The sequence below is a fragment of the Oncorhynchus keta genome, chromosome 18 (assembly GCF_023373465.1).
Source record: "Oncorhynchus keta strain PuntledgeMale-10-30-2019 chromosome 18, Oket_V2, whole genome shotgun sequence".
NCBI classification, from domain to species: domain Eukaryota; kingdom Metazoa; phylum Chordata; class Actinopteri; order Salmoniformes; family Salmonidae; genus Oncorhynchus; species Oncorhynchus keta.
In genome coordinates, this window is record NC_068438.1 from 35558594 (window position 1) to 35579183 (window position 20590).

The window sequence follows — 20590 nt, forward strand, 5'->3', positions numbered from 1 at the left end:
TCCTGTTCAATGATCATCCTGCCTGGCTGGGCCTGGCTGGCTGGACATGGGTCCTTTAGCTGCCGCAGCATCAAAGAGACATTTCTTTAAAGCCACCTTAGAAAGCTTCAGTCTCCCAATAGGAACTATGGCCCAAAGGATAGTGGCTACAACGACTGCCAATTAGTAGCTCCAAAGAGTTCCGTTTGATCTCAGAAAAAACTAAATGTTACACAAAGAGGGGCACTCACTGAGAATAAAGTACTCTAGTGTTTTATAAAGAGTACTAAAACATTTTATGCCATTGGACTTGGCACTGAGTGTCTTTGCCTTTGGCTGGTTGGCAACAATATTGAAGGACAAAAGTTTAATGCAAATTGAACGAGCTACACATCTGCAAGATGTACATTTATCGAGGCCACATTTTTTGATTGTTTTTCCCAATACAGTATATAGTGTATCACTATATATCAGACAAACTTGAGTTAGTGTTTTTAGAATGCCCTTAAGCTGTTAGAGCACAGGTTCAGCACCTTTGACAAGCCTATAAACCATGTGATAAACACCCATTTGTTTAATACCAGTTTGACCCTGCATGTGTGAATTTGTTGTAGAGCCCCATCTCTCAGTGTGTCATAATGCCATAAAGAGCCAATTGGAGTCCCTAGGTCTAGACATTGTTTTGTTGGTCTACATAGCCCACACAGTCTAACACCGTGGTCAGTCAGGTTGATATTTCCTGTTGACTAACTCATGTGTAAGCCACACTCTTAGAAACCCACGTAGAACCCTCTGTGGAAAGGGTTCTAGATGGAACTCAAAAGGGTTCTTCCTGAAACCAAAAAGGGTTCTTTAAAGGTTTCTACTATGGGGACAGCCAAATAATCCTTTTAGGTTCTAGATAGCACCTTCTTTTTCTAAGAGTGCAGGGAGAGTAGGCAGTGTCAGTGTGGAGCTCTGTCAACCTCTGTCAGGTGGTTAACAGACTGAGGTCATGCTGAGAATCTAGAGGGCATTCTGTCTCCTGTTTTAATGGAAGCTTCCACTCTCATTGCTCTCTTCTCCTTCGCCTGTCCAATCAGTCAATCTGTTTACTCTCTGAGCAAGACCACACACAGAGACACACAAACACACACAGGCACTTCAATCTAGGGACCGCTGGTCCTTTTTCTCATCCAGTTACTTTTTAGTGAATAGAGCATCCATTCTAAACTGTGTAAACTAGTGATAAATATTATGGTTAATTAATATTATATATACAGTATATATATATTATTAGTAATACCTTCCACTAGTTCATTAGTTCCATAACATACATTTTACTTTACAACAATTATTAAGTAACAAGTTTGAGATGATTAAAAGTACATTTATTTCTCCTCCTCGGCTGAATAGAGAACATTGTCTGAAATCCCCCCTCACAAATCACAGTGGTCATTTACAGTATGTCAATAATCGGATCACCATTTTGGTTTCACCGTCTAGTTCTAATCACTCTCGCCTGCAACTCTGTCTTCTCCTCTGACCTCTGAACCTGTGGGAGTCATCACATTGTGTTGCTACTTGCTATTGACTTTCCATACTTCACTGTGGACCAATGCAGTTTGACAGGTGGATGAGATATACAGTACCTGTGATCTGATCATTATGTGTGTTGAGGAGAAGAGTAGAGTAGAGGAGGGAGGGGAACCTGGCCATTCACCTCTCTCCCTCTACACTCTTAGAAAAAAGGTGCTATCTAGAACCAATAAGGGTTCTTTGGCTGTCCACATTGAATAACACTTTGAAGACCCCTTTTTGGTTCCAGGTAGAACAATTTTGGTTCGAGGCAGGACGCTTTTGGGTTCCACAGAGGGTTCTAGATGGGACCCAAAAGGGTTATCCTATGGGGACAGCTGAATAACCCTTTTGGAACCCTTTTTTCTAAGAGTGTAGGCTGGTCTGCTCCATGGGTCATAGGGAGGTTAAGCTTCCTCTCCCCCCACTGATTATTGAGTGGGTAGATTGGAACAATGGCGCGATGCTATGAGGTTTCCTGAGTGGATAGAGCGTAGACGGGAACAATGCTGAGGTGCTTTAAGGTTCCCCGGGTGGGCAGAGTGTGGACTGGAACAATGCTGACGTGATTTAAGGTTCCCCGGGTGGGCAGAGTGTGGACTGGAACAATGCTGAGGTGATTTAAGGTTCCCCGGGTGGGCAGAGTGTGGACTGGAACAATGCTGAGGTGATTTAAGGTTCCCTGGGTGGGCAGAGTGTGGACTGGAACAATGCTGAGGTGATTTAAGGTTCCCTGGGTGGGCAGAGTATGGACTGGAACAATGCTGAGGTGATTTAAGGTTCCCTGGGTGGGCAGAGTGTGGACTGGAACAATGCTGAGGTGATTTAAGGTTCCCTGGGTGGGCAGAGTGTGGACTGGAACAATGCTGAGGTGATTTAAGGTTCCCTGGGTGGGCAGAGTATGGACTGGAACAATGCTGAGGTGATTTAAGGTTCCCTGGGTGGGCAGAGTGTGGACTGGAACAATGCTGAGGTGATTCAAGGTTCCCTGGGTGGGCAGAGTGTGGACTGGAACAATGCTGAGGTGATTTAAGGTTCCCTGGGTGGGCAGAGTGTGGACTGGAACAATGCTGAGGTGCTTTAAGGTTCCCTGGGTGGGCAGAGTGTGGACTGGAACAATGCTGAGGTGATTTAAGGTTCCCTGGGTGGGCAGAGTGTGGACTGGAACAATGCTGAGGTGATTTAAGGTTCCCCGGGTGGGCAGAGTGTGGACTGGAACAATGCTGAGGTGATTTAAGGTTCCCTGGGTGGGCAGAGTGTGGACTGGAACAATGCTGAGGTGATTTAAGGTTCCCTGGGTGGGCAGAGTGTGGACTGGAACAATGCTGAGGTGATTTAAGGTTCCCTGGGTGGGCAGAGTGTGGACTGGAACAATGCTGAGGTGATTTAAGGTTCCCTGGGTGGGCAGAGTATGGACTGGAACAATGCTGAGGTGATTTAAGGTTCCCTGGGTGGGCAGAGTGTGGACTGGAACAATGCTGAGGTGATTCAAGGTTCCCTGGGTGGGCAGAGTGTGGACTGGAACAATGCTGAGGTGATTTAAGGTTCCCTGGGTGGGCAGAGTGTGGACTGGAACAATGCTGAGGTGCTTTAAGGTTCCCTGGGTGGGCAGAGTGTGGACTGGAACAATGCTGAGGTGATTTAAGGTTCCCTGGGTGGGCAGAGTGTGGACTGGAACAATGCTGAGGTGATTTAAGGTTCCCCGGGTGGGCAGAGTGTGGACTGGAACAATGCTGAGGTGATTTAAGGTTCCCTGGGTGGGCAGAGTGTGGACTGGAACAATGCTGAGGTGATTTAAGGTTCCCTGGGTGGGCAGAGTGTGGACTGGAACAATGCTGAGGTGATTTAAGGTTCCCTGGGTGGGCAGAGTATGGACTGGAACAATGCTGAGGTGATTTAAGGTTCCCTGGGTGGGCAGAGTGTGGACTGGAACAATGCTGAGGTGATTTAAGGTTCCCCGGGTGGGCAGAGTGTGGACTGGAACAATGCTGAGGTGATTTAAGGTTCCCCGGGTGGGCAGAGTGTGGACTGGAACAATGCTGAGGTGATTTAAGGTTCCCCGGGTGGGCAGAGTGTGGACTGGAACAATGCTGAGGTGATTTAAGGTTCCCCGGGTGGGCAGAGTGTGGACTGGAACAATGCTGAGGTGATTTAAGGTTCCCCGGGTGGGCAGAGTGTGGACTGGAACAATGCTGAGGTGATTTAAGGTTCCCTGGGTGGGCAGAGTGTGGACTGGAACAATGCTGAGGTGATTTAAGGTTCCCTGGGTGGGCAGAGTATGGACTGGAACAATGCTGAGGTGATTTAAGGTTCCCTGGGTGGGCAGAGTGTGGACTGGAACAATGCCAAGGTTTCCTGAGGTTTCCTCACCTCACTAACTGATGGACAATAGGAAAATGTCAAAGCCCTGTCATTATCCAAAACATTGGTCAGTTAATTGTATAAAGCTGAACGTGGTTATGCAGGTTATTATTTTTTATTGCAATGAAGAAATCCAATACCTGTTTAGAATAGAAAATCAGAAGAAAAATACATCTAGGTAAGACATCATGCACTGTATTGTTCGCAACTAAATAACTCTGATTTCAGTAAAACTAAAAAGTTCAGTTATGCCCTTGACCACTTTTAAAAGAGAGAATTTTTATTTATTTATAATAATAATATATAATATATGCCATTTAGCAGACGCTTTTATCCAAAGCGACTTACAGTCATGTGTGCATACATTCTACGTATGGGTGGTCCCGGGGATCGAACCCACTACCCTGGCGTTACAAGCGCCATGCTCTACCAACTGAGCTACAGAAGGACCACATATTATTATTATATTATTATTATATATTATTATTATTTTTTTTTATTTCACCTTTATTTAACCAGGTAGGCTAGTTGAGAACAAGTTCTCATTTGCAACTGCGACCTGGCCAAGATAAAGCATAGCAGTGTGAACAGACAACACAGAGTTACACATGGAGTAAACAATTAGCAAGTCAATAACACAGTAGAAAAAAAAATGGGCAGTCTATATACAATGTGTGCAAAAGGCATGAGGAGGTAGGCGAATAATACAATTTTGCAGATTAACACTGGAGTGATAAATGATCAGATGGGCATGTACAGGTAGAGATATTGGTGTGCAAAAGAGCAGAAAAGTAAATAAATAAAAACAGTATAAAAACAGTATGGGAATGAGGTAGGTGAAAAAGGGTGAGCTATTTACCTATAGACTATGTACAGCTGCAGCGATCGGTTAGCTGCTCGGATAGCTGATGTTTGAAGTTGGAGAGGAGATAAAAGTCTCCAACTTCAGCGATTTTTGCAATTCGTTCCAGTCACAGGCAGCAGAGTACTGGAACGAAAGGCGGCCAAATGAGGTGTTGGCTTTAGGGATGATCAGTGAGATACACCTGCTGGAGCGCGTGCTACGGATGGGTGTTGCCATCGTGACCAGTGAACTGAGATAAGGCGGAGCTTTACCTAGCATGGACTTGTAGATGACCTGGAGCCAGTGGGTCTGGCGACGAATATGTAGTGAGGGCCAGCCGACTAGAGCATACAAGTCGCAGTGGTGGGTGGTATAAGGTGCTTTAGTGACAAAACGGATGGCACTGTGATAGACTGCATCCAGTTTGCTGAGTAGAGTGTTGGAAGCCATTTTGTAGATGACATCGCCGAAGTCGAGGATCGGTAGGATAGTCAGTTTTACTAGGGTAAGCTTGGCAGCGTGAGTGAAGGAGGCTTTGTTGCGGAATAGAAAGCCGACTCTGGATTTGATTTTTGATTGGAGATGTTTGATGTGAGTCTGGAAGGAGAGTTTGCAGTCTAGCCAGACACCTAGGTACTTATAGATGTCCACATATTCAAGGTTGGAACCATCCAGGGTGGTGATGCTAGTCGGGCATGCGGGTGCAGGCAGCGATCGGTTGAAAAGCATGCATTTGGTTTTACTCGCGTTTAAGAGCAGTTGGAGGCCACGGAAGGAGTGCTGTATGGCATTGAAGCTCGTTTGGAGGTTGGATAGCACAGTGTCCAATGACGGGCCGAAAGTATATAGAATGGTGTCGTCTGCGTAGAGGTGGATCAGGGAATCGCCCGCAGCAAGAGCAACATCATTGATATATACAGAGAAAGAGTCGGCCCGAGAATTGAACCCTGTGGCACCCCCATAGAGACTGCCAGAGGACCGGACAGCATGCCCTCTGATTTGACACACTGAACTCTGTCTGCACAGTAATTGGTGAACCAGGCAAGGCAGTCATCCGAAAAACCGAGGCTGTTGAGTCTGCCGATAAGAATTTGGTGATTGACAGAGTCGAAAGCCTTGGCGAGGTCGATGAAGACGGCTGCACAGTACTGTCTTTTATCGATGGCGGTTATGATATCATTTAGTACCTTGAGTGTGGCTGAGGTGCACCCGTGACCGGCTCGGAAACCAGATTGCACAGCGGAGAAGGTACGGTGGGATTCGAGATGGTCAGTGACCTGTTTGTTGACTTGGCTTTCGAAGACCTTAGATAGGCAGGGCAGGATGGATATAGGTCTATAGCAGTTTGGGTCCAGGGTGTCTCCCCTTTGAAGAGGGGATGACTGCGGCAGCTTTCAATCCTTGGGGATCTCAGACGATATGAAAGAGAGGTTGAACAGGCTGGTAATAGGGGTTGCGACAATGGCGGCAGATAGTTTCAGAAATAGCGGGTCCAGATTGTCAAGCCCAGCTGATTTGTACGGGTCCAGGTTTTGCAGCTCTTTCAGAACATCTGCTATCTGGATTTGGGTAAAGGAGAACCTGGAGAGGCTTGGGTGAGGAACTACGGGGGCGGAGCTGTTGGCCGAGGTTGGAGTAGCCAGGCGGAAGGCATGGCCAGCCGTTGAGAAGTGCTTATTGAAGTTTTCGATAATCATGGATTTATCGGTGGAGACCGTGTTTCCTAGCCTCAGTGCAGTGGGCAGCTGGGAGGAGGTGCTCTTGTTCTCCATGGACTTCACAGTGTCCCAGAACTTTTTGGAGTTGGAGCTACAGGATGCAAACTTCTGCCTGAAGAAGCTGGCCTTAGCTTTCCTGACTGACTGCGTGTATTGGTTCCTGACTTCCCTGAACAGTTGCATATCACGGGGGCTATTCGATGCTATTGCAGTCCGCCACAGGATGTTTTTGTGCTGGTCGAGGGCAGTCAGGTCTGGAGTGAACCAAGGGCTGTATCTGTTCTTGGTTCTGCATTTTGTGAACGGAGCATGCTTATCTAAAATGGTTAGGAAGTTACTTTTAAAGAATGACCAGGCATCCTCAACTGACGGGATGAGGTCAATGTCCTTCCAGGATACACGGGCCAGGTCGATTAGAAAGGCCTGCTCACAGAAGTGTTTTAGGGAGCGTTTGACAGTGATGAGGGGTGGTCGTTTGACTGCGGCTCCGTGGCGGATACAGGCGATGAGGCAGTGATCGCTGAGATCCTGGTTGAAGACAGCGGAGGTATATTTGGAGGGCCAGTTGGTCAGGATGACGTCTATGAGGGTGCCCTTGTTTACAGAGTTAGGGTTGTACCTGGTGGGTTCCTTGATGATTTGAGTGAGATTGAGGGCATCTAGCTTAGATTGTAGGACTGCCGGGGTGTTAAGCATATCCCAGTTTAGGTCACCTAACAGAACAAACTCTGAAGCTAGATGGGGGGCGATCAATTCACAAATGGTGTCCAGGGCACAGCTGGGAGCTGACGGGGGTCGGTAGCAGGCGGCAACAGTGAGAGACTTGTTTCTGGAGAGAGTAATTTTCAAAATTAGTAGTTCAAACTGTTTGGGTATGGACCTGGAAAGTATGACATTACTTTGCATGCTATCTCTGCAGTAGACTGCGACTCCGCCCCCTTTGGCAGTTCTATCTTGACGGAAGATGTTATAGTTGGGTATGGAAATCTCTGAATTTTTGGTGGCCTTCCTGAGCCAGGATTCAGACACGGCAAGGACATCAGGGTTAGCAGAGTGTGCTAAAGCAGTGAGTAAAACAAACTTAGGGAGGAGGCTTCTGATGTTGACATGCATAAAACCAAGACTTTTTCGATCACAGAAGTCAACTCTCTTGCAAAAACAAAACAGCTACACAGCAGTAAATCACGAGGTCAACTCAAGTACACCTCAAAGTCAGACTGTGATTGATGGCTGTAATGTGTTGTCATGGTGATATTCCTCTACCAATTAGTACAGATCTATTGTTGCTCTGTGCTCTTTTAATGATCATGGTGGGCGGGAAATGATGGGCCCTAATATCATTTGTCTTCCTAATCGTGTGTTTATCACTAGCTAGCTCTGTGGTTGGTCCCAGGGGGCGGAGGTTTTAAACCTGTTCTGCTCTCTGTCCTCTTCCCCCTCACCCCTCAACCCTCACTGCAGCACTCTGAGAGCCCCACTCTAAAAGAGAGCTGTCATTAACATGCACAGTGATGTAATGTTAACCCTGTCCAACTACAGGGGTGGAGCGACAGGAATGAAGCCTCATTAAAACATGTAATAGCACAATCATGTTACTAAATAGGCCTATATGTTAGGTTGATAGAGAGCTATGAATCCCTTCTCTAATCATTCCTATGGAGATAAACTATCCCATGAGGCGCTTATTCTGATGCCTCAGTGTTGTGATATCGAACCACTCCATTCACTTTGAATTGTTTCATTGTAAGGTTAATTGGCTTGTATTGGATCCAGGGAATCCAATTAGCTTGGTTGTTATTCCCGCTCAATCCACCTATTGATCCCTGTATGTTGATCATGAGTTAAAGTGTTTTTACAAGGTGGGTCAGGAAGTAAACAATAGTTTTAGGCATCTACACATTCCATTGTGTTTCATGCTAATAATTGATTAGTGAAATGTGACCCCATCTAGGATCTTAGATTGATTATCTAAACCAAATGTTAGTGATGGGGGGGATCGATAGTTACATTTGGGGATATCATTTTTAACGGTATATCATATTGTATCATTTTGACAATATTGTAATATTATTTTTGCGCTAGTTGGCTGTCCATGCACCAAAACGCCAGTATTTTTATTTCATAGTGTCAGCGATTGGGTGCAGAGATGTAGCGGAGTCAGGCGCAGGACACAGGTTTTGAGCAACACAACGGAGTTTACTCAAAAAGTCAAGCAAAAATTCCAAATAGGAACATACATATACACTAGCACAATCAACAACCACTAAAGACACCAACAATCATGGACAGAACAGAAATGTATGCCAGAGGGTTAAATAAGGAACATGATATGGGAATTGAAACCAGGTGTGATTAATACAGACAAAACAAAACGAAACTGACACATAGATCGGTGGTGACTAGAAAGCCGGTGACCGCCGAACACCACCCGAACAAGGAGAGGGGCTGACTTCGGCGGAAGTCGTGACACATAGCTTGTTCTACATCTTATTCTTTAAATGCGTTGGACTTGTAACAGAAAGGTCGCAAGATCGAATCCCCGAGCTGACAAGGTAAAACAATTGTTGTTCTGTCCCTGAACAAGGCAGTTAACCTGCTGTTCTTAGGCCGTCATTGAAAATAAGAATTTGTTCTTAACTGCCTTGCCTGGTTAAATAAAGGTACAAAATAAATAGGGACTCCATTTGTTTTTAGCACGTTCATTTGCATGACTGATGAAAACAAATGCTCATGTCTCGCTCGAGTCCCTCTGCAGCAGACATATGGTGAGCACTATGTTCGAATCGCAATAAAATCACAGTATCGAATCTCAATAAAATCACAGTATCGAATCGCAATACATATAGAATCGTGAGAATTGCAATACCTATCGTATCGTCACCTAAGTATTGTGATAATATCATATCGTGAGGTCCCTGGCAGTTTCCAGCCCTACAAACTGTTTAAGCTGAAACAAATAGTTTAAGCTGAAACATGCTTGCTCTAGCCAACATACTGCAGATGGACGTGGACCCATTCAAATCCATTAAAGGTTTCCTTAGATTAACACAGAAAGAGAGAGAGGGATGGAAAACACAGAGAGAGGGGTGCAGAGGTGTAGTGGGTTCCATGAACCATAAAATACCAGTTCCCTCCTACCTATAAGGCTGATTCCTACTGCTCTCCCCTGAAGAGGATACAACCCTCCTGGAGGAACAGCAGGCAGCAGACAGGAGGCAGGATGCCAGGCAGCTACTGACAGACAGGAGGCAGGATACCAGGCAGCTACTGACAGACAGGAGGCAGGATACCAGGCAGCTACTGACAGACAGGAGGCAGGATACCAGGCAGCTACTGACAGACAGGAGGCAGGATACCAGGCAGCTACTGACAGACAGGAGGCAGGATACCAGGCAGCTACTGACAGACAGGAGGAAGGATACCAGGCAGCTACTGACAGACAGGAGGAAGGATACCAGGCAGCTACTGACAGACAGGAGGCAGGATACCAGGCAGCTACTGACAGACAGGAGGCAGGATACCAGGCAGCTACTGACAGACAGGAGGCAGGATACCAGGCAGCTACTGACAGACAGGAGGAAGGATACCAGGCAGCTACTGACAGACAGGAGGAAGGATACCAGGCAGCTACTGACAGACAGGAGGCAGGATACCAGGCAGCTACTGACAGACAGGAGGCAGGATACCAGGCAGCTACTGACAGACAGGAGGAAGGATACCAGGCAGCTACTGACAGACAGGAGGCAGGATACCAGGCAGCTACTGACAGACAGGAGGCAGGATACCAGGCAGCTACTGACAGACAGGAGGAAGGATACCAGGCAGCTACTGACAGACAGGATATCAGGCAGCTACTGACAGACAGGAGGCAGGATACCAGGCAGCTACTGACAGACAGGAGGCAGGATACCAGGCAGCTACTGACAGACAGGAGGCAGGATACCAGGCAGCTACTGACAGACAGGAGGCAGGATACCAGGCAGCTACTGACAGACAGGAGGAAGGATACCAGGCAGCTACTGACAGACAGGAGGAAGGATACCAGGCAGCTACTAACAGACAGGATACCAGGCAGCTACTGACAGACAGGAGGCAGGATACCAGGCAGCTACTGACAGACAGGAGGCAGGATACCAGGCAGCTACTGACAGATAGGAGGAAGGATACCAGGCAGCTACTGACAGACAGGAGGCAGGATACCAGGCAGCTACTGACAGACAGGAGGAAGGATACCAGGCAGCTACTGACAGACAGGAGGCAGGATACCAGACAGCTACTGACAGACAGGAGGAAGGATACCAGGCAGCTACTGACAGACAGGAGGAAGGATACCAGGCAGCTACTAACAGACAGGATACCAGGCAGCTACTGACAGACAGGAGGCAGGATACCAGGCAGCTACTGACAGACAGGATACCAGACAGCTACTGACAGACAGGAGGCAGGATACCAGGCAGCTACTGACAGACAGGAGGCAGGATACCAGGCAGCTACTGACAGACAGGAGGCAGGATACCAGGCAGCTACTGACAGACAGGGGGAAGGATACCAGGCAGATACTGACAGACAGGAGGAAGGATACCAGGCAGCTACTGACAGATAGGAGGAAGGATACCAGGCAGCTACTGACAGACAGGAGGCAGGATACCAGGCAGCTACTGACAGACAGGAGGAAGGATACCAGGCAGCTACTGACAGACAGGAGGCAGGATACCAGACAGCTACTGACAGACAGGAGGAAGGATACCAGGCAGCTACTGACAGACAGGAGGAAGGATACCAGGCAGCTACTAACAGACAGGATACCAGGCAGCTACTGACAGACAGGAGGCAGGATACCAGGCAGCTACTGACAGACAGGAGGGAGGATACCAGGCAGCTACTGACAGACAGGATACCAGACAGCTACTGACAGACAGGAGGCAGGATACCAGGCAGCTACTGACAGACAGGAGGCAGGATACCAGGCAGCTACTGACAGACAGGAGGCAGGATACCAGGCAGCTACTGACAGACAGGAGGCAGGATACCAGGCAGCTACTGACAGACAGGAGGAAGGATACCAGGCAGCTACTGACAGACAGGAGGCAGGATACCAGGTAGCTACTGACAGACAGGAGGCAGGATACCAGGTAGCTACTAACAGACAGGAGGCAGGATACCAGGCAGCTACTGACAGACAGGAGGCAGGATACCAGGCAGCTACTGACAGACAGGAGGAAGGATACCAGGCAGCTACTGACAGACAGGAGGCAGGATACCAGACAGCTACTGACAGACAGGAGGCAGGATACCAGACAGCTACTGACAGACAGGAGGAAGGATACCAGGCAGCTACTGACAGACAGGAGGCAGGATACCAGGCAGCTACTGACAGACAGGAGGCAGGATACCAGGCAGCTACTGACAGACAGGAGGAAGGATACCAGGCAGCTACTGACAGACAGGAGGAAGGATACCAGGCAGCTACTGACAGACAGGAGGCAGGATACCAGGCAGCTACTGACAGACAGGAGGCAGGATACCAGGCAGCTACTGACAGACAGGAGGAAGGATACCAGGCAGCTACTGACAGACAGTATATCAGGCAGCTACTGACAGACAGGAGGAAGGATACCAGGCAGCTACTGACAGACAGGAGGCAGGATACCAGGCAGCTACTGACAGACAGGAGGAAGGATACCAGGCAGCTACTGACAGACAGTATATCAGGCAGCTACTGACAGACAGGAGGCAGGATACCAGGCAGCTACTGACAGACAGGAGGAAGGATACCAGGCAGCTACTGACAGACAGGAGGAAGGATACCAGGCAGCTACTGACAGACAGGAGGAAGGATACCAGGCAGCTACTGACAGACAGGAGGCAGGATACCAGACAGCTACTGACAGACAGGAGGAAGGATACCAGGCAGCTACTGACAGACAGTATATCAGGCAGCTACTGACAGACAGGAGGAAGGATACCAGGCAGCTACTGACAGACAGGAGGAAGGATACCAGGCAGCTACTGACAGACAGTATATCAGGCAGCTACTGACAGACAGGAGGAAGGATACCAGGCAGCTACTGACAGACAGTATATCAGGCAGCTACTGACAGACAGGAGGAAGGATACCAGGCAGCTACTGACAGACAGGAGGAAGGATACCAGGCAGCTACTGACAGACAGGAGGCAGGATACCAGGCAGCTACTGACAGACAGGAGGAAGGATACCAGGCAGCTACTGACAGACAGTATATCAGGCAGCTACTGACAGACAGGAGGCAGGATACCAGGCAGCTACTGACAGACAGGAGGAAGGATACCAGGCAGCTACTGACAGACAGGAGGAAGGATACCAGGCAGCTACTGACAGACAGGAGGAAGGATACCAGGCAGCTACTGACAGACAGGAGGCAGGATACCAGGTAGCTACTGAAAGACATGAGGCAGGATACCAGGTAGCTACTGACAGACAGGAGGCAGGATACCAGACAGCTACTGACAGACAGGAGGCAGGATACCAGGCAGCTACTGACAGACAGGAGGCAGGATACCAGGCAGCTACTGACAGACAGGAGGCAGGATACCAGGCAGCTACTGACAGACAGGAGGAAGGATACCAGGCAGCTACTGACAGACAGGAGGCAGGATACCAGGCAGCTACTGACAGACAGGAGGAAGGATACCAGGCAGCTACTGACAGACAGGAGGAAGGATACCAGGCAGCTACTGACAGACAGGAGGCAGGATACCAGACAGCTACTGACAGACAGGAGGCAGGATACCAGACAGCTACTGACAGACAGGAGGCAGGATACCAGGCAGCTACTGACAGACAGGAGGAAGGATACCAGACAGCTACTAACAGACAGGAGGCAGGATACAAGTCAGCTACTAACAGACAGGAGGAAGGATACCAGGCAGCTACTGACAGACAGGATACCAGGCAGCTACTGACAGACAGGAGGCAGGATACCAGACAGCTACTAACAGACAGGAGGCAGGATACCAGGCAGCTACTGACAGACAGGAGGCAGGATACAAGGCAGCTACTAACAGACAGGATACCAGGCAGCTACTGACAGACAGGAGGCAGGATACCAGACAGCTACTAACAGACAGGAGGCAGGATACCAGGCAGCTACTGACAGACAGGAGGATACAAGTCAGCTACTAACAGACAGGATACCAGACAGCTACTGACAGACAGGAGGCAGGATACAAGTCAGCTACTAACAGACAGGATACCAGGCAGCTACTGACAGACAGGAGGAAGGATACCAGGCAGCTACTGACAGACAGGAGGCAGGATACCAGGTAGCTACTGAAAGACATGAGGCAGGATACCAGGTAGCTACTGACAGACAGGAGGCAGGTCAGCTACTAACAGACAGGATAGGCAGCTAGAGACAGACAGGAGGCAGGATACCAGGCAGCTACTGACAGACAGGAGGAAGGATACCAGGCAGCTACTGACAGACAGGAGGAAGGATACCAGGCAGCTACTGACAGACAGGAGGCAGGATACCAGGCAGCTACTGACAGACAGGAGGCAGGATACCAGGCAGCTACTGACAGACAGGAGGCAGGATACCAGGCAGCTACTGACAGACAGGAGACAGGATACCAGACAGCTACTGACAGATAGGCTCACTACATCTCCTCCACAGGATATAGGACTAAGCCACTCCCAGACTACACTACTGAGTCAGTAGTACTGACATCACCACAGTTTCACAGACCGAGTTATACCATTACAGATTGAGCTATACCATTACAGTTTGAGCTATACTATTACAGACTCATATATGCCATTACAGACTGGGATATACCATTCCAGACTGATATATAACATTACAGACTGAGATTTACCAATACAGACTGAGATATTCCATTACAGACTGAGATATAACATTACAGACTGAGATATACCATTACAGACTGAGATATAACATTACAGACTGAGATATACCATTACAGACTGAGATATAATATTACAGACTGAGATATAACATTACAGACTGAGATATACCATTACAGACTGGGATATACCATTACAGACTGAGATATAACATTACAGACTGAGATATTCCATTACAGACTGATATTTACCATTACAGCCTGAGATATACCATTACAGACTGAGATATACAATTACAGCCTGAGTTATACCATTACAGCCTGAGATATACCATTACAGACTGAGATTTACCATTACAGACTGAGATATAATATTACAGATTAAGATATACCATTACAGACTGAGCTATATCATTACAGACTGAGATGGGGGGAGCAATGCAGATAGTCTAAGTAGCCATTTGATTAGATGTTCAGGAGTCTTATGGCATGGGGGTGAAAGCTGTTTAGTATCCTCTTAGACCTAGACTTGGCGCTCCGGTACTGCTTGCCGTGCGGTAGCAGAGAGAACAGTCGATGAGTAGGGTGGCTGGAGTCTTTTACAATTTTTAGGGTCTTCCTCTGACACCGCCTGGTGCACTACCCTCTGTAGTGCCTTGCGGTCGGAGGCTGAGCAGTTGCCATACCAGGCGGTGATGCAACCGGTCAGAATGCTGTCGATGGTGCAGCTGTATAACTTTTTGAGGATCTGGGGACCCATGCCAAATCTTTTCAGTCTCCTGAGGGGGAAAAGGTGTTGTCGTTCCCTCTTCACGACTGTATTGGTGTGTTTGGACCATGATAGTTCGTTGGTTATGTGGACACCAAGGAACTTGAAACTTTCAACCTGCTCCACTACAGCCTCGTCGATGTTAATGGGGGCCTGTTCGGCCCACCTTTACCTGTAGTCCAGCATTATCATCAGGTCTTTTCTATGATACTGTAACATTATTACAGCATTATCATCCGGTCTTTTCTATCAAACTGTAACATTATTACAGAATTACCATCAGGTCTTTTCTATCATACTGTAAAAGTATTACAAAATTATTATTATGTATTTTATAACATACTGTAACAGTATTACAGAATTATCATTATGTATTTTATAACATACTGTAACAGTATTACAGAATTATCATTATGTATTTTATAACATACTGTAACATTATTACAGAATTATCATTATGTATTTTATAACATACTGTAACAGTATTACAGAATTATCATCAGGTCTTTTCTATCATACTGTAACAGTATTACAGAATTATCATTATGTATTTTATAACATACTGTAACAGTATTACAGAATTATCATCAGGTCTTTTCTATCATACTGTAACATTATTACAGAATTATCATTATGTATTTTATAACATACTGTAACAGTATTACAGAATTATCATTATGTATTTTATAACATACTGTAACATTATTACAGAATTATCATCAGGTATTTTATAACATACTGTAACAGTATTACAGAATTATCCTCAGGTCTTTTATAACATACTGTAACATTATTACAGAATTATCATCAGGTATTTTATAACATACTGTAACAGTATTACAGAATTATCCTCAGGTCTTTTATAACATACTGTAACATTATTACAGAATTATCATCAGGTCTTTTATAACATACTGTAACAGTATTACAGAATTATCATCAGGTCTTTTATAACATACTGTAACAGTATTACAGAATTATCATTATGTATTTTATAACATACTGTAACAGTATTACAGAATTATCATTATGTATTTTATAACATACTGTAACAGTATTACAGAATTATCATTATGTATTTTATAACATACTGTAACAGTATTACAGAATTATCATCAGGTCTTTTCTATCATACTGTAACATTATTATAGAATTATCATCAGGTCTTTTATAACATACTGTAACAGTATTACAGAATTATCATCAGGTCTTTTATAACATACTGTAACATACTGTAACAGTTTGTTATATCTGGAGTACTTCTCCTGTCTTATTCGGTGTCCTGTGTGAATTTAAGTGTGCTCTCTCTAATTCTTCTTTCTCTCTTTCTTTCTCTCTCTCGGAGGACCTGAGCCCTAGGACCATGCCTCAGGACTACTTGACATGATGACTCCTTGCTGTCCCCAGTCCACCTGGCCGTGCTGCTGCTCCAGTTTCAACTGTTCTGCCTTATTATTATTGGACCATGCTGGTCATTTATGAACATTTGAACATCTTGGCCATGTTCTGTTATATTCTCCACCCGGCACAGCTAGAAGAGGACTGGCCACCCCACATAGCCTGGTTCCTCTCTAGGTTTCTTCCTAGGTTTTGGCCTTTCTAGGGAGTTTTTCCGAGCCACCGTGCTTTTACACCTGCATTGCTTGCTGTTTGGGGTTTTAGGCTGGGTTTCTGTACAGCACTTTGAGATATCAGTGTCACGCCTTGGTCTTAGTATTTTGTGTTTTCTTTAATTATCTGTTCAGGCCAGGGTGTGACATGGGTTTAGTGTATTGTCGTATTGGGGTTTTTGTAGGCATTGGGATTGTGGTTGATTAGGGGTGTGTCTAGTATAGGCTTGGCTGCCTGAGGTGGTTCTCAATCAGAGTCAGGTGATTCTTGTTGTCTCTGATGGGGAACCGTATTTAGGCAGCCTTGGTTTCGCTTTGTATTTCGTGGGTGATTGTTCCTGTCTCTGTGTAGTTTCATCAGATAGGCTGTAATTAGGTTTCACATTCCGTTTGTTGTTTTGTATTTGTATAGTTATTTCATGTGTCGCTTTTTTCATTAAAGTCATGAGTAACCACCACGCTTGCATTTCGGTCCGACTCTCTTTCTACAAACGAAGAACGCCGTTACAATCAGCTGATGTACGAAGGGCTATATAAATACATTTGATTTGATTTTGATTTGATTATTATAGAATTATCATCAGGTCTTTTATAACATACTGTAACAGTATTACAGAATTATCATTATGTATTTTATAACATACTGTAACAGTATTACAGAATTATCATTATGTATTTTATAACATACTGTAACAGTATTACAGAATTATCATTATGTATTTTATAACATACTGTAACAGTATTACAGAATTATCATTATGTATTTTATAACATACTGTAACAGTATTACAGAATTATCATTATGTATTTTATAACATACTGTAACAGTATTACAGAATTATTTTATAACATACTGTAACAGTATTACAGAATTATCATTATGTATTTTATAACATACTGTAACAGTATTACAGAATTATCATTATGTATTTTATAACATACTGTAACAGTATTACAGAATTATCATTATGTATTTTATAACATACTGTAACAGTATTACAGAATTATCATTATGTATTTTATAACATACTGTAACAGTATTACAGAATTATCATCAGGTCTTTTATAACATACTGTAACAGTATTACAGAATTATCATTATGTATTTTATAACATACTGTAACAGTATTACAGAATTATCATTATGTATTTTATAACATAATGTGACAGTATTATAGAATTATCATTATGTATTTTATAACATACTGTAACAGTTACAGAATTATCAGGTCTTTTATAACATACTAACAGTATTACAGAATTATCATTATGTCTTTTATAACATACTGTAACAGTATTACAGAATTATCCTCAGGTCTTTTATAACATACTGTAACAGTATTACAGAATTATCATTATGTATTTTATAACATACTGTAACAGAATTACAGAATTATCATCAGGTCTTTTATAACATACTGTAACAGTATTACAGAATTATCAACATACTGTAACAGTATTACAGAATTATCATTATGTATTTTATAACATACTGTAACAGTATTACAGAATTATCATTATGTATTTTATAACAGTATTACAGAATTATCATTATGTAACATACTGTATTACAGAATTATCATTATGTATTTTATAACATACTGTAACAGTATTACAGAATTACAGAATTACAGAATTATCATTATGTATTTTATAACATACTGTCTTTATAATGTATTTTATAACATACTGTCATCAGGTCTTCTATAACATACTGTAATAACAGAATTACAGAATTATCATTATGTATTTTATGACATACTGTAACAGTATTACAGAATTATCATTATGTATTTTATAACATACTGTAACAGTATTACAGAATTATCATTATGTATTTTATAACATACTGTGACAGTATTATAGAATTATCATTATGTATTTTATAACATACTGTAACAGCATTACAGAATTATCATTATGTATTTTATAAAATACTGTAACATTATTACAGCATTATCATCATGTATTTTCTTCCATACTGAAACATTATTACAGCATTATCATCATGTCTTTCAAATGAACCCATATTTAACTAGGCAAGTAAGTTAAGAACATATTTGTATTTATAACGATGGCCTATTGTTACAGCATTATCATCAAGTGTTTTCTACCATACCGTAACATGATTACACATTTATTATCATCAGGTACCAACACTGAGGTTCTATTTTCTTTCAACAGGGATTGTTTTCTTCGATGTTCATACATTATAGAATTGTGTACAACCAAGAAGGCCAGGATTTTGTTGTAACCAGTGGACCATATACACCTTATAGGTTTGTTTGTATTTCAGTCATCAGACATTTTTATTGTATTAGACAGAACTGTCTAAGTATAAATAAAAACACAGGAGTGTGAAGGTCATGGAAAATGGATCAAAACCCGGAATAATGGTTGTGTGGACTGATGGATGGATGGAGGGATGGATGGAGGACTGAAGAAAGATAGACATGGGTGATGGATGGGTGGAGGGAGACATAAATACTGGAGTGTTCCACACACAAAGCACTCTGTCTGGTCAAAAACAATTCACATCATAACAAAATCAGATTTTTTTTTTTTTGTCTTTAAGAAAAAACAGAATGTCAGAGCTTCCTAATTCAGACAAGCAAGTGAACGTCTCATAATCTGCATCACCCGGTCATACTGTCATCAAGGCAGCATGGTGCATCTATTAGAAACATTCAGTAGCTGCGCGTGGGCAAAGTCACCGGGGAAGCCAAGCCAGAAAAAAATGCAATTTTACAACTTACAGAACCAGTCAAAAGTTTGGACACACCTACTCATTAAAGTGTTTTTCATATTTTTTTTTGTAGAATAATAGCGAAGACATCAAACATACTGTATATGGAATCATGAAGTAACCAAAAAATTGTTAAACAAATCAAAATATATTTTATATTTGAGATTCTTCAAAGTAGCCACCCTTTGCCTTGATGACAGCTTTGCACACTCTTGGCATTCTCTCAACCAGATTCATGAGGTAGTGACCTGGAATGCTTTTCAATTAACAGGTGGGCCTTGTTAAAGTGAAATTGTGAAATGTATTTTCTTCTTAATGCGTTTGAGCCAATCAGTTGTGTTGTGACAAGGTAGGGGTGGTATAAAAAAGATAACCCTATTTGGTAAAAGACCAAGTTCTTATTATGACAAGAACAGCTCAAATAAGCAAAGAGAAACAGTCCATCATTACTTTGAGATCTGAAGGTCAGTCAATCTGGAAAAGTGCAGTGGCAAAAACCATCAAACGCTGTAATGAAACTGGCTCTCATGAGGATTGCCACAGGAATAGAAGACTCAGAGTTACCTCTGCTGCAGAGGATAACTTCATTAGAGTTACCAGCCTCAGAAATTGCGGCCCAAATAAATGCATTACAGGGTTCACTTAACAGACCTATCTCAAAACACCAACTGTTCAGAGGAGACTGTGTGAATCAGGCCTTCATGGTCCAATTGCTGCAAAGAAATCCTAACGGACGCCAACAAGAAGAAGGGACTTGCTTGGGCCAAGAAACAATGGACATTAGATCGGTGGAAATCTGTCCTTTGGTCTGATGAGTCCAAATTTGAGATTTTTGGTGCCAACCGCCATGTCTTCGTGAGACGCAGAATAGGTGAACGGATGATCTCTGCATCTGTGGTTCCCACCGTGAAGCATGGAGGAGGAGGTGTGATGTGAGGGGGTGTTTTGAACATGTGATTGTTTTGAATTCATTGTACACTTTACCAGCATGGCTACCACATCATTCTGCAACGAAATGCCATCCCACCTGTTTTGCGCTTAATGGGACTATAATGTGTTTTTGAACAGGACAATAACCCAACACATCTCCAGGCTGTGTAAGGGCTATTTGACCAAGATGGAGAGTGATGGAGTGCTGCATCAGATGACCTGGCCTCCACA

The 20590-nt window shown here is 44.1% G+C and overlaps 1 protein-coding gene across 1 annotated transcript in view; it reads right to left on the reverse strand.

Moving 5' to 3' along the window:
- Positions 1–2002: 2002 nt before the first annotated feature.
- The window catches only part of LOC127909031 (uncharacterized), a 30849-nt gene continuing 12261 nt past the window's right edge, over positions 2003–20590 (reverse strand). Inside the window, exon 2 of the mRNA XM_052468884.1 lies at positions 2003–3870. Within this exon, the coding sequence (XP_052324844.1) occupies positions 2003–3870 (1868 nt within the window). The remainder of the gene's footprint in view (positions 3871–20590) is intronic.